Here is a 10646-nt window from a genome sequence, read left to right as displayed (position 1 = left end):
AGAAGTTCGGCTTAGCAGTTATGAAGTGACTAACGGGCTCTAACAACACATAGAAAGTCAACGTGAAGTGGGCACCAACATCCTCGGTTTCCCTTTAACCTCCAGCCAGTCAGCCCCTGATAAGGATGAATCACCACCTTGCTGTAACGCTGAGCGGTAGGAAAGATTTGGTTTTAAACAGATTTGATGGGAGTTCTGGAATATGAACGATCATGAGTGCATGAATCAGTTCTCATACACCATCCGATTACTATTTGAGAAAAAAAAAATCTGTTTAGAATTAGAAGCGTGATGGTTCCCAGCAACAGAAAATTGGGTTTTCGTGACAGGAACTGCATTTTGGAGAACAGAGGGTTCTAGTATTACACAGCAGCACTGATCTATAGAGTACTGCCTGCGATAGTCACAGGAGTCCAGGGACTGCTGGCAGACCTAAAGAATATGGGAAGAATGTCAGCCTCATCCCCTAAAATGGTTTGCTGTGCCCTTCTTTTATTAATTGTAAACAAAGGAAATACCGTGGAAAATACTGCAACGTTCAAGTTAAGCAGACATACACAAACTCTTAATTTCTGCACAAAGGGAAAAGGCACACATCAAAATGGGATCATACGCACAATGTGGTTTATTAAAAACGCAATTGTACTTAACGTTGTATCAAACGGTTTTATCATATGAAACCAAAATGATGGACCACCAACGCACATGTTGCCAACACGCAGGATCTGTATCAAACCACACATAACCCTAACAAGGGCACCTGCTGAGAGGGGATCTGACACAGCTCAAATCTCTCAGTTCCTTTGGGAGGGGAAGGTGATGCACCCTGCCCAGCTGGCCTGGTAGAGCTGGAGCTGCCCACTGCTGCACCCCAAGTACCCCTCTGCAAGGAACAGCTTTTGGTTCAAACAGCCTGCCTTGTCCCAGCCGCTCCTTCCTGCCACACTGCCATCCCCACCTCCTCTATTCCCTATTCCTTCCTCTCTTCATTCTGGTGATTCAAAACTGCCATCAGTCCTCCCCATCCAATCCTAATCTTTTCATGCCAGCAAGTCCTTTAAGGCTCCCCTAACACATCAGCACAGGAACAGCTTGGCTTGGCTTAGTCCAAATAGCAGCAAACAAATCAAAACATGTCAGAGAAGGGAGCTATGAACAGCTGCAACCACAAAGGAAGGGTGAAGAAACCCAAAAAGAGCTGCTCCACATTATCTCCCCATGCCCTTTTTCAGCTCTGCCTCTCCCAAAAGTCAGATGCTTGGCACTCAGCACAGCAGCAGCAGCAGCCAAGATGCAAAGTTCGCTTAGTTACAGAGGAACTTTTCAAGATGAAGGGACTTACCTAGAGAAGTATCTGGGCCGTTAAGAGAGCACATTTCATTATCTACACTGTTCTAGTCGCTTTGACTCAGCAGAGCGTTACAAGTGAAGATGGGAGTTAAATACCTTTGGTTAGCTGCTGACATCCTGTCCTAAGTCTTGCTGTGCATGCTCTAGCAGCAGTCCTGACCTCACGCTTCTGAAGAATTTCAACTGAATATGCTTGAGGCAGGATATTGGTAGCATCTGCGTAGCCATTATTCAAATCGTCCCATCAAGAATTTATCTCCTCCTGTAGCTAATCTGGAGCCTTTATTCAAAAAGGATAATTAAAATTAATTGAAATTATTAGCAGGATTGCTGTCATATTTTAGTAACAAGCATAATCATGCACACCATCTCAATTCAGAGATTATAAAATTCTCCAAGAGCACGCTGAGCCAAGCACTACATGAGGTCATTTTCTACTCCAAAACTGAAGGAGGCTAGAGGAGAGAAAGCTAAGTGCTCTCCCCTGCATTACGCAGCCAGTGCAGGGGAAATGCGAATGGGAGCAGGAGTCCCACTCCTTATGCCCTGCATTAACCTCTAAGCCACTTCAGGGTAAGCAGACTTCCAATGCTTTTCTGTTGAAGTACCTTAGGGCACAAGAAAGCAGTATGAGAATTCACGTTTGCTCCTTTTACTGCAGATATTTCTTCCATTCTGTTGTGCAATATTCAAACTCTTTGAAGCTTGATCGATTTTAATGATGCCCAAAGGCTGACAAGAGTGTAACAATCGTATTTTTGAACACAATACAGAAGCCGCGGTGTTATTTACCACAGTTTAAAGACTTTCCTTCTCCACTTCAGGGCAAAAATTTATTATACGCTTTCATGTATCTGCTAGGAAACAGACTGCAAGTTCTGTTAGTCTTTATACTGTTCCTTTGGAGAACACACTGTATCGGCTGTAAAGGAGGAACACTAGTCAGGTACTTCAAATCTAATATCTGAAAGACAGTAAAATAAAAAGAACTAATTGATAAGAAAAAAAGCAAGAACATCCATGATTTTATTACAAAAACACCCAGCAACTGTATTTAACACAAAAACAGTAACTGAGAGTCTCTTTTTATTTTTCTTTCAGTGTACATGCTCATTATTATTCCATTTAATTTACAGAAGGGCTATGTAAAATGAAATTAAAATTAGAGAGGAAAGAAAAGGAAGGTTGAGGCATAGAATTTTCTTAGCAAGCAATGATCACAGGAGACAGCACAGATTGAACAGGGATTCAACAGGAGTGACACCTAGGGATAAAGGTAAACAGTAACTTTTTCCTTATCCATTAGATTCTCCATGGGGCTTTTTTGTTTGTTTTAGCAAAACAGTTTAGAGTATCACAGTATACAGGAAGACTAAATGGCAAAGAACGTCTCACACACACACACCACATTTATCCCTGCTACTGGTCCAGGATCCAAAACTTCAGTTAACATTCAATTTCCTATCTCTCATTCATTGATAAACTATACAGGATTACACTGTACATGGAGTTAAAATTACAAAAATGTCATATTTACAAAATCTGTACACACATAGTAAAACTCACAAAATTGTCATCTATGTATCACAAGTTGCTACACCAAAATATTAAAAATGGGATAAAATTATACATTTCTCTTGTCCATTTTTAAAAAGGGTTCAATATTTCAAAGACAGACCACCTATTTCCCCCAAATAAGACTGGTAAGAGAACTAGAAACTTAAAGTATCCTCCTGGGATAAAATGTCGCGAGCAGCATCTCCCAACTAGAAAGAAGCCTATATCCTGTCTGCTGGGGTGGGGTGTGCAGTTAGCATGTATGTACAGAAATGGTGAAACCACAATAAGGATGTCTTTGGCTAAACCTTTGGCATAAATTAAAATCATACATCAAAAGTTACAGAAAAGGTTTTCCTGGTGATGGCAGAGCTTGGGAATTTCTTTCCGAGACACCATTATATACAGCTTTTCTTTTTCTAAGAAAACAGAGTAGGAATAAAGGATTTTGGAGTAGGGGCAAATGAGGCAATGCTATTTCTTCATTAAATTTTTCACTAGTATGAAAAATTGTATCAAATCTTTTCACTACAACATAATTCATTCATAGAAATACCCTCTTCCAGAATTCTTTTTTTTTTTTAAACTGTATATGAAAAAAAAATATTAGTAAACCAGCCATGGCAGAAGAAAAAAAAAAAACCTGTTTCAGCATATCAAGTACATATTAGTGCAGGAAGGTGGATAAATTTGATCCACTGTATAAATAAGCTTTATGCGCAGCGTACATTAAATAACCATCACACCCCACTCACACCCAGTACACAGATGCTCCTCAGTGAAGATAAACGTTTATCAAGTAATTAAAGTGTATGTAGTGCAAATGTTACAACCAAGTATTATGCACATGCTACTTGCTTGGTTTAAAGTTACACAAAGATGTGGTGCCTGAAATCATGGACATATATACATCCTTGTCACACTTGGTACAATGTCCTAAGCCACAGAAATACCGATGTGTTTATATCTATATATACACACACACGTTTTCTTAAAATGTGACCACCACATCAATACAGTAACACAAACAGACTAAAATCAATACCTGCTTCCAGATGCTCCAAGGCTCAGAAAGTTTGTGCTTCGAACTCTTGCAGTCATTATGTGCCCCTCTTCCATTTCCCCCTTCTGCCAGCTGAGAAGAGGGCACAGTCTCTTCAGGTCTGTGCTGCATAGGATGAGGGCAATGGAGAGGAATAAACGACGGCACAGGCACCTAAGCTGCTTTCCTCCATCAACAGTTCTATGCCCCATGATGAAGGGTTGAGAGAATTTCCCTTCCACACCGCTCCTGGGTGGAAAGGCTTATTGAAAAAAAAAAAACAAACCCCGAAACCAAAAAAAAATCGTAACGTGCTTTCCATATTATAAGTGGCAGCAAATCAAGGCACGCTGTACTAATTTTGTAGCATTGAGATTAGCTGACTTTGCAGGGGATGCTCACTGGGGAAGGTCCGATGTTCTCAACTGGCTGCTGGGCCGCGTTGGGCCATACAGAGTAACAGAAGCTATGTGATTATTCTGCATCACCTGCAAAAGGAGGGCAGGGAAAAAGGGAAATTAAAAGAACTGTACACCAAACAGGGACTCAGAAAAGCAAAAGTGGTGAATATGGAAGCCTGAAAAAAAAAGAAAGCACAATGAACAAAAGCAAGCAACACACTCTTGGCTAGTTCCTAAAAGTCTCTAGATTTCCATGACACACCTAAACCCCAGCATGCTCCAGCACTATTCGGAACCCAGTACATGCACCTCCTGCTAGTACGAGTCCCAGGTGACAATCTTGAAGTTCCAGCTTTAACATGCAAACGTACAAACTCAGAGAAAGGAGTTGCCTGTTTCTGTCAATAAGCTCTAAAAACATAGCCACTCCCAAGTGTTGGTTTTTATTGAAATGGGAAATAAAAAAGCCAGTCACGATAACAGCAAACTCCTCATCTCCTCTTGCTCAAACAAATAGCAAAGTTTTTCTCCTAACCTCAAAGATCATTCGTTGCAGTCCAAAGCAAAAGGTTGACCCAAAAGGGTTAGTGTTGTTTGGAGATGACGACCTGAACAGAGAAGAAGGGGGGGGAAAAAAAAAAAAAAGGATATGTGAGGTTCAGGATCTTCTTAGGGAAGAATAACCACTCAGTAATATAAGGTAAATTACAGCATTTTTATCATGGCTTTCATCCAAAGAAAGCAAATCTATGCAACACCACTGCTAGACTCCAAGTGAGCCAGAGGATACCTCTGCTTAATGTCACAGAGTCATTATAAATATTCAGGGAGAAAGTAATCAAGAAGGTACTAACGACCTCTACAGCAAAACTCTGTCACTTAACTCGAACAGGAAGAACCCTGAAAATAAACAGATACAGAGGAGGAGAGAAGCACCATGTAACTTATTACAAATTATTTTTGTGCAAGATCCTTTCCCACTCTTCAATCTACTTTATGTCTCAGCCTCTACCATATGTTTACTATATGCTGCCTATTAATCCAGCGGTTTTATCATGTTAAAAAAATTACCCTGTAAGATATTGAAACAGAATAATCCAAGTTCTATTACCCAGCATTTTTCAAGATTAATATCTCACTTCTCCTTCAGTTACTTCTGATATTTTTTGATCCTATATATGACAACGGCAGACTGCTGCTGGCTGCAAAGGATTTTAGATTACAGCCAAAAAAACACCCCCTAGAAAATATTTACCTTTTGGCCTTTCTTGTAACTGGTCGGTTTCTCAGATTGCATGTCTGAGACATTTGAGATGCGCTCAGTAAAGCAAACTCTGGTTGAACTACTCTCTACAACACAGATGAAAAATAGAAGGGCTCTATGTAATCACTATTTCACCTCAGCTTTACTTTATGTGGCTTCTGCTCTAATGATCTCACTGGCATAAAACAGGAATAAAGGGGAGCTATGGGTACAATGATTTAGGGGAAAAACATTTAAAAAAAAAAATCAAACTCAAAATCAGATGAAAGCCTGATGAAAATACCTTGTTTGGTATATCTGAAATTGCTGCAGTATTTTCACAGTACCCATGACTTACACTTGTCCCAATATAAATCAGTTTCATATCATATCACAGAATGGTAACTCTGCAAACAGATAATGCCTATTTAACCCACTCAGGTCAATCCCTGTAGAAACACAGCAAATGTCAGGACTGATCAGTCTTCACTCAGCCTAGAAGAACTTTAGAACAACCATGTATGTTCATAAAAACAAAGTTTCTTCAGACAGACTGCTATCATCTATACTACACACTGTGTGGCATGATGTCACGTTGTTGAAATGCATGTGATTAGTATAAAAAAAATTTACACTATTTATTACACATAAAGAGACAGACTTTTTTATACGCTGCTTAGCTTTTATCTGGATTTTACAGTTCAAGGAATTTTGGAAATGTTTTTGTTCTGCATGTCAATTTATTTCCTTTGAAAGCGGCTATCTAGTCTTGTTAGTGGCCAAAAGGTCTGAAACTAACAGCAAAGCAGCCCGAAAGTAACTAGTGCAATAAACACTCTTCCTCTGCCTAAATTCATCCTCTTATCAGCTCAATCCCTGCCAAGCAAAATAGAGACCTTTACCTGTGAAGTACCACTGGCTTCTCTACAGGGTGCCCCAGAAGATCCTGAATACTGTCCCACTGGAAATATATCAAAGACTTTGTGTTAAAATGAGGCACAGGAAAACTCTTCTTTTCATCTAGAAAGAGAGTGATGTACATTTTTGTTTGCGACATGCTTATTTGCCAAACAACACAGAGGTTGTATTTACAGAAATATTTTGTGACTGGAGCCATACTCAGTAATAGAAACTATCCATTATGAGGGCTAGGAAATCCTCTCGGGGTTTATTCTCATTTTTGTCTCAAAACAGCCTTGAATTAGAATTATTAATATAAAAAAATTCTATGAGTCTTATGGGTAAAATGTAGCTGGCAACTCTTGTAGCATTTCAGGGACACCTCTGAGAACAAAACAGCTGTGGGAAACTTCAACAAAATATTCTCTTCCATACCTTTGCAGAAGGAAAAATAGCATCACTGCTACCTCTCCCAAAAGTCTTTCCTCAATTTAAGCAAAAAGTTTGGAAAAGAAGAGGAAAGCTGCACTATTTAATGATTGGGAATGCCCCACAGTTTTCATCACTCTAAGCAGACTTAACAAGAAGCTGCGATTTCGCACACAAGACTCAAATAAGTCAAAGTACTGATGGGTGTAAGTAATTCAAATTAAAAAGCAAAGAATGGCAGCTTCCAAATTACTGACTCCAATTTTTTCTTCCCAGTATGGGACCCAAAATTCATCAAGGAAAGCCTCCATTTGGCACTCCAGGAGCCAAGAGAGCAGCACTGTCCCTGCCTGAATGTTAACTGTAGAGACACTGCTGAACACTGTTTTTGAGAAGTTTTTCAACTTAATGTAGCTCTCAAACATACAGCAGCAACTTCAAGGAGTCCACTTCAAGGAGCATATAGTCTTCAAGGAGTCCACTGTCATCAGGAGGTGTCACATTGGCAGTGACATTTTTATAAGGTCTGCTGCTACCTGCGAAACCCCCTATTATTGGCACCCTTCAGAAGAAAGTGGAAGGGCACTGGACCCTCGTGTTAAATACTACATGTCTTCAAGAGCTACATTAAGTAGAAAAGCTCTGTGAAAGTTTTGTTTAGAAATATCTCTTCCAGCCACCACTGCTATCACTTTCCCATATCACTTATCTTACTGTTCTATTTCTACCTGCAGCTATCTTAAAATGCAAAGCATGCAACAGTGCAGTAATATAGTTTACCTGAAGTATGCTATTACGAATGCCTTCAACCCTTAACACAACAAAATGTTTAAACCACAAAACACACATTAACTTTTGGCCTTCAACTCTTCTATTTTAAAACAACACGATATAACTGCTACTATTTCTTCAAAGCGTATTGTAAATTTGGCATAGATCATTTAGTCAGTTTAAGAAAAAAAGGAAACATTCAGTTCTGCACAGACTTACCTTGCTGTACGTTGTACACGTTTCTGTCTGTGAATCAGTACTATCTATGCAAGAAAAACAGAAAAGCCTTTACACTTCATGCTTGAACAGTCTCCTATACAATCCTTTATTCTGAGAGGTTCGTTCAGATAGCAGGAGACATACAAGCATTAGTTCAGTTCATATACAAATTTACCAGCATTTACTAGCAACCAGAATTGTCAAAAAACATTGACTAAATGCCAGTTAAGGTGATTAAACAAACCTATTTACAGCAAGTTCCAAGATATGTTTGAGCTGTAATCTTACATAGAAGAATGCCAGCTTAAAAGAAACTACATTTCTTGGCACAAAGTTGACACGCCTAGCACAGCCACTCATTGAGATAACATGATGTGCCGCTCATCAAGGTCAACCACCCCATTACACTTGGAAAGGAAACTGGCCAAAACTGACAGCTTGAGACTCAGGAGCTGGCATGCCTGAAATCAGCTAAAATGCCATTCTTTCAAAAACAAAGATAGTAGAGAGCTTGGGAATGACCATCTACCTATTAAGCAATAAAAAAAGCTGCAGGTGAGGACAGCATTTCATTTACGCTTACAGTCTTAAAAAGAAATAGTTTGCTGGTGGTTTCAAGCACCGTTTCATGCATACATTTCAGGGGACTTCTGAATACTGAAAGCACCTTCCTGAAGCAGGGGGAATGGACCTAGACACTAAGCAAGTCAAACATAGCAAATAGTCTTTAATTTGATCGAAAGCTCCTCTCTGTTTTCCACCTGCTAAATGAACATGCTCCCTTTATGTTAAAAGCGTTCAGTGTCTGTGCAACTTGAACTCTGGCTGTCAATTTATTGTCTGAAGTTGAACTACAGAAGGGAGTTAATAAAGCAGCATCAGGCACTGCCACCAAATGGAAGAAGATGCAGCTCTTCATAAATTTTATAACACCTGTTTACAACTTGTTACATGTCCTGAACATAAGCTAGAGACTAGAAAGGCAAGTTAAAAAACCAAAGCAAAACAAAAAACCAGACACATTCAGAAGAGATTCATGGTACTCCATGAGGTGAATGAAAAATAAAATGAATGCCTTTGAAATACTGCACAATAACCTAAGGGAAAATAATTTTAAAAGTGAGAACTTTCACGCTTATTCTCTTGGCTGAAGTACAAATCAACTTTCACATAAGCTTGTATATACAGATGTTGTTTTTGCAGGTTTTTATTCCTCTACATGCTGAAACTGCTGTGACAGCCACAGGAGAATCACATTTTACACAGGGAAGTGCTTTCAGTGAAAACCAATCAAAATGAAGAAAGCATCCCTGGCCAAAACCTCGCCAGGATCCAGTATTCCCTGGATAATCAAAATACACACTTTCCCAGTACACCTGTTAATTCTTACATTAAAGAAGTCTACCTCAATCACGATGATCTTCAATCAAACAAGGTTTCCTATGCTTTGTTGAGGTTACTTACATGCACAGAGTTGGGCTCATCTTAGTATCTTGTGGAATCAGCACTACTGATTATTATTTTTTTTTTTCCCCAAGTAGAGATTTTCAAGTGAACACAACAGACACACTCTGTCTATAGCACATAGAGCCAACACATTCTGGATGTTTGTTCTCATTCCTAACTAAACCAGTTTATATTAAGTATCATGAATAATGCTTTCAAGAGTGAGCTCAGCATTAAGAAGTTCAACAGTGGATTGGCCAGACCAGCTCAGACTAACACTGCCTAGCAGATTTTGAGCCTCCAGGTACAAGGGAACTATTTTTAGCAGAGTGGCAGCATTACAGAAAATTAGCGATATTGCAGCTAAATATTCGTATGATGCAAGTAAGTAAACAAGGCAGTGTAAGTAAAACTCAGAGGACTGCTAACTTGTCCTGAAGTATCTTTTTCACTTAAATAGAAACTTAACCCCAACATTTCTCCTCTGTCTCAAGGACTTTCACCGATAGCATCCTCTGGTAATGAAGGATGCATTCCAAATGAAAACTGATCACACTTCCCCTTTGAGCATTTTGTTGTACGTGTCCCCTGAACAACAGATGAACTACTCACCTCGCTTAATGACTAGTGGAATCTTGAATTCACAGCGATGGTAACTAGAAAGTGCAAATCGTAAAGCTATTAGAAAACAGAAAAGTAAACATAAACTGCACAGCACAAACTTAGGGCTCTTAATAAGCAGTTTAATGAAAAGTCACATAAAAAATAAAATGAAAATGAGAGTGTCAATGTTAACAGATTAAGAAAAGTTCTCATCTCTATTTTCTACATCAAAAAAGGCAGCAGCCTGGGAATGTCTTAACACAATTTTCTACAGGACACAAAAGGTCCTTCAGCACAAATTACTCCGCCGTTACACAGACTGGATGAAGAAATATTCAGCTTAGAAACAATACTATAGATTTCTCTGTCACTAACTGCTTTAATCAGACATCCAATCACTTATTCTTTAACTCATATTAAAGAGTTTACATTTAAAAAGTATTGAAAATATGTTCAGAAGCATGAGAGAAGTTTTGAGTTTTTTTTAAATCAGTAACTGAAATAACATCAGGAAAAAAACAGCAGCCTACCTACCAGTAAATGGACACTTTTGCTAATACCAAGTTTGCCTCTATCAAGAGGGTTTGCACCCTATAGACGGACCAAGAACTACCTTACTTCAGTCACTCCTTTAAGACCTACTTGACAACAGAAAGGCATTTAAAAGCAGAAAGAAAATACTTGG

At 39.1% G+C, this 10646-nt stretch overlaps 1 protein-coding gene across 1 annotated transcript in view; it reads right to left on the bottom strand.

Moving 5' to 3' along the window:
- Positions 1 to 2383: 2383 nt before the first annotated feature.
- The window catches only part of LOC104165894 (chromosome unknown open reading frame, human C16orf70), a 36061-nt gene continuing 27798 nt past the window's right edge, over positions 2384 to 10646 (bottom strand). The window contains exons 12-16 of the mRNA XM_009705660.1: positions 9971 to 10014; positions 7913 to 7956; positions 6496 to 6554; positions 4886 to 4958; positions 2384 to 4437 (exon numbers count right to left, since the gene is read on the bottom strand). Of these exons, the coding sequence (XP_009703962.1) occupies positions 4348 to 4437; positions 4886 to 4958; positions 6496 to 6554; positions 7913 to 7956; positions 9971 to 10014 (310 nt within the window). The 3' untranslated portion in view covers positions 2384 to 4347. The remainder of the gene's footprint in view (positions 4438 to 4885; positions 4959 to 6495; positions 6555 to 7912; positions 7957 to 9970; positions 10015 to 10646) is intronic.

Source organism: Cariama cristata, unplaced genomic scaffold (assembly GCF_000690535.1).
Source record: "Cariama cristata isolate BGI_N322 unplaced genomic scaffold, ASM69053v1 scaffold10878, whole genome shotgun sequence".
Taxonomy (NCBI): Eukaryota; Metazoa; Chordata; class Aves; order Cariamiformes; family Cariamidae; genus Cariama; species Cariama cristata.
The sequence above is the reverse complement of the archived record's forward strand: the minus strand, read 5'-3'. Positions and strand labels throughout refer to the sequence as shown.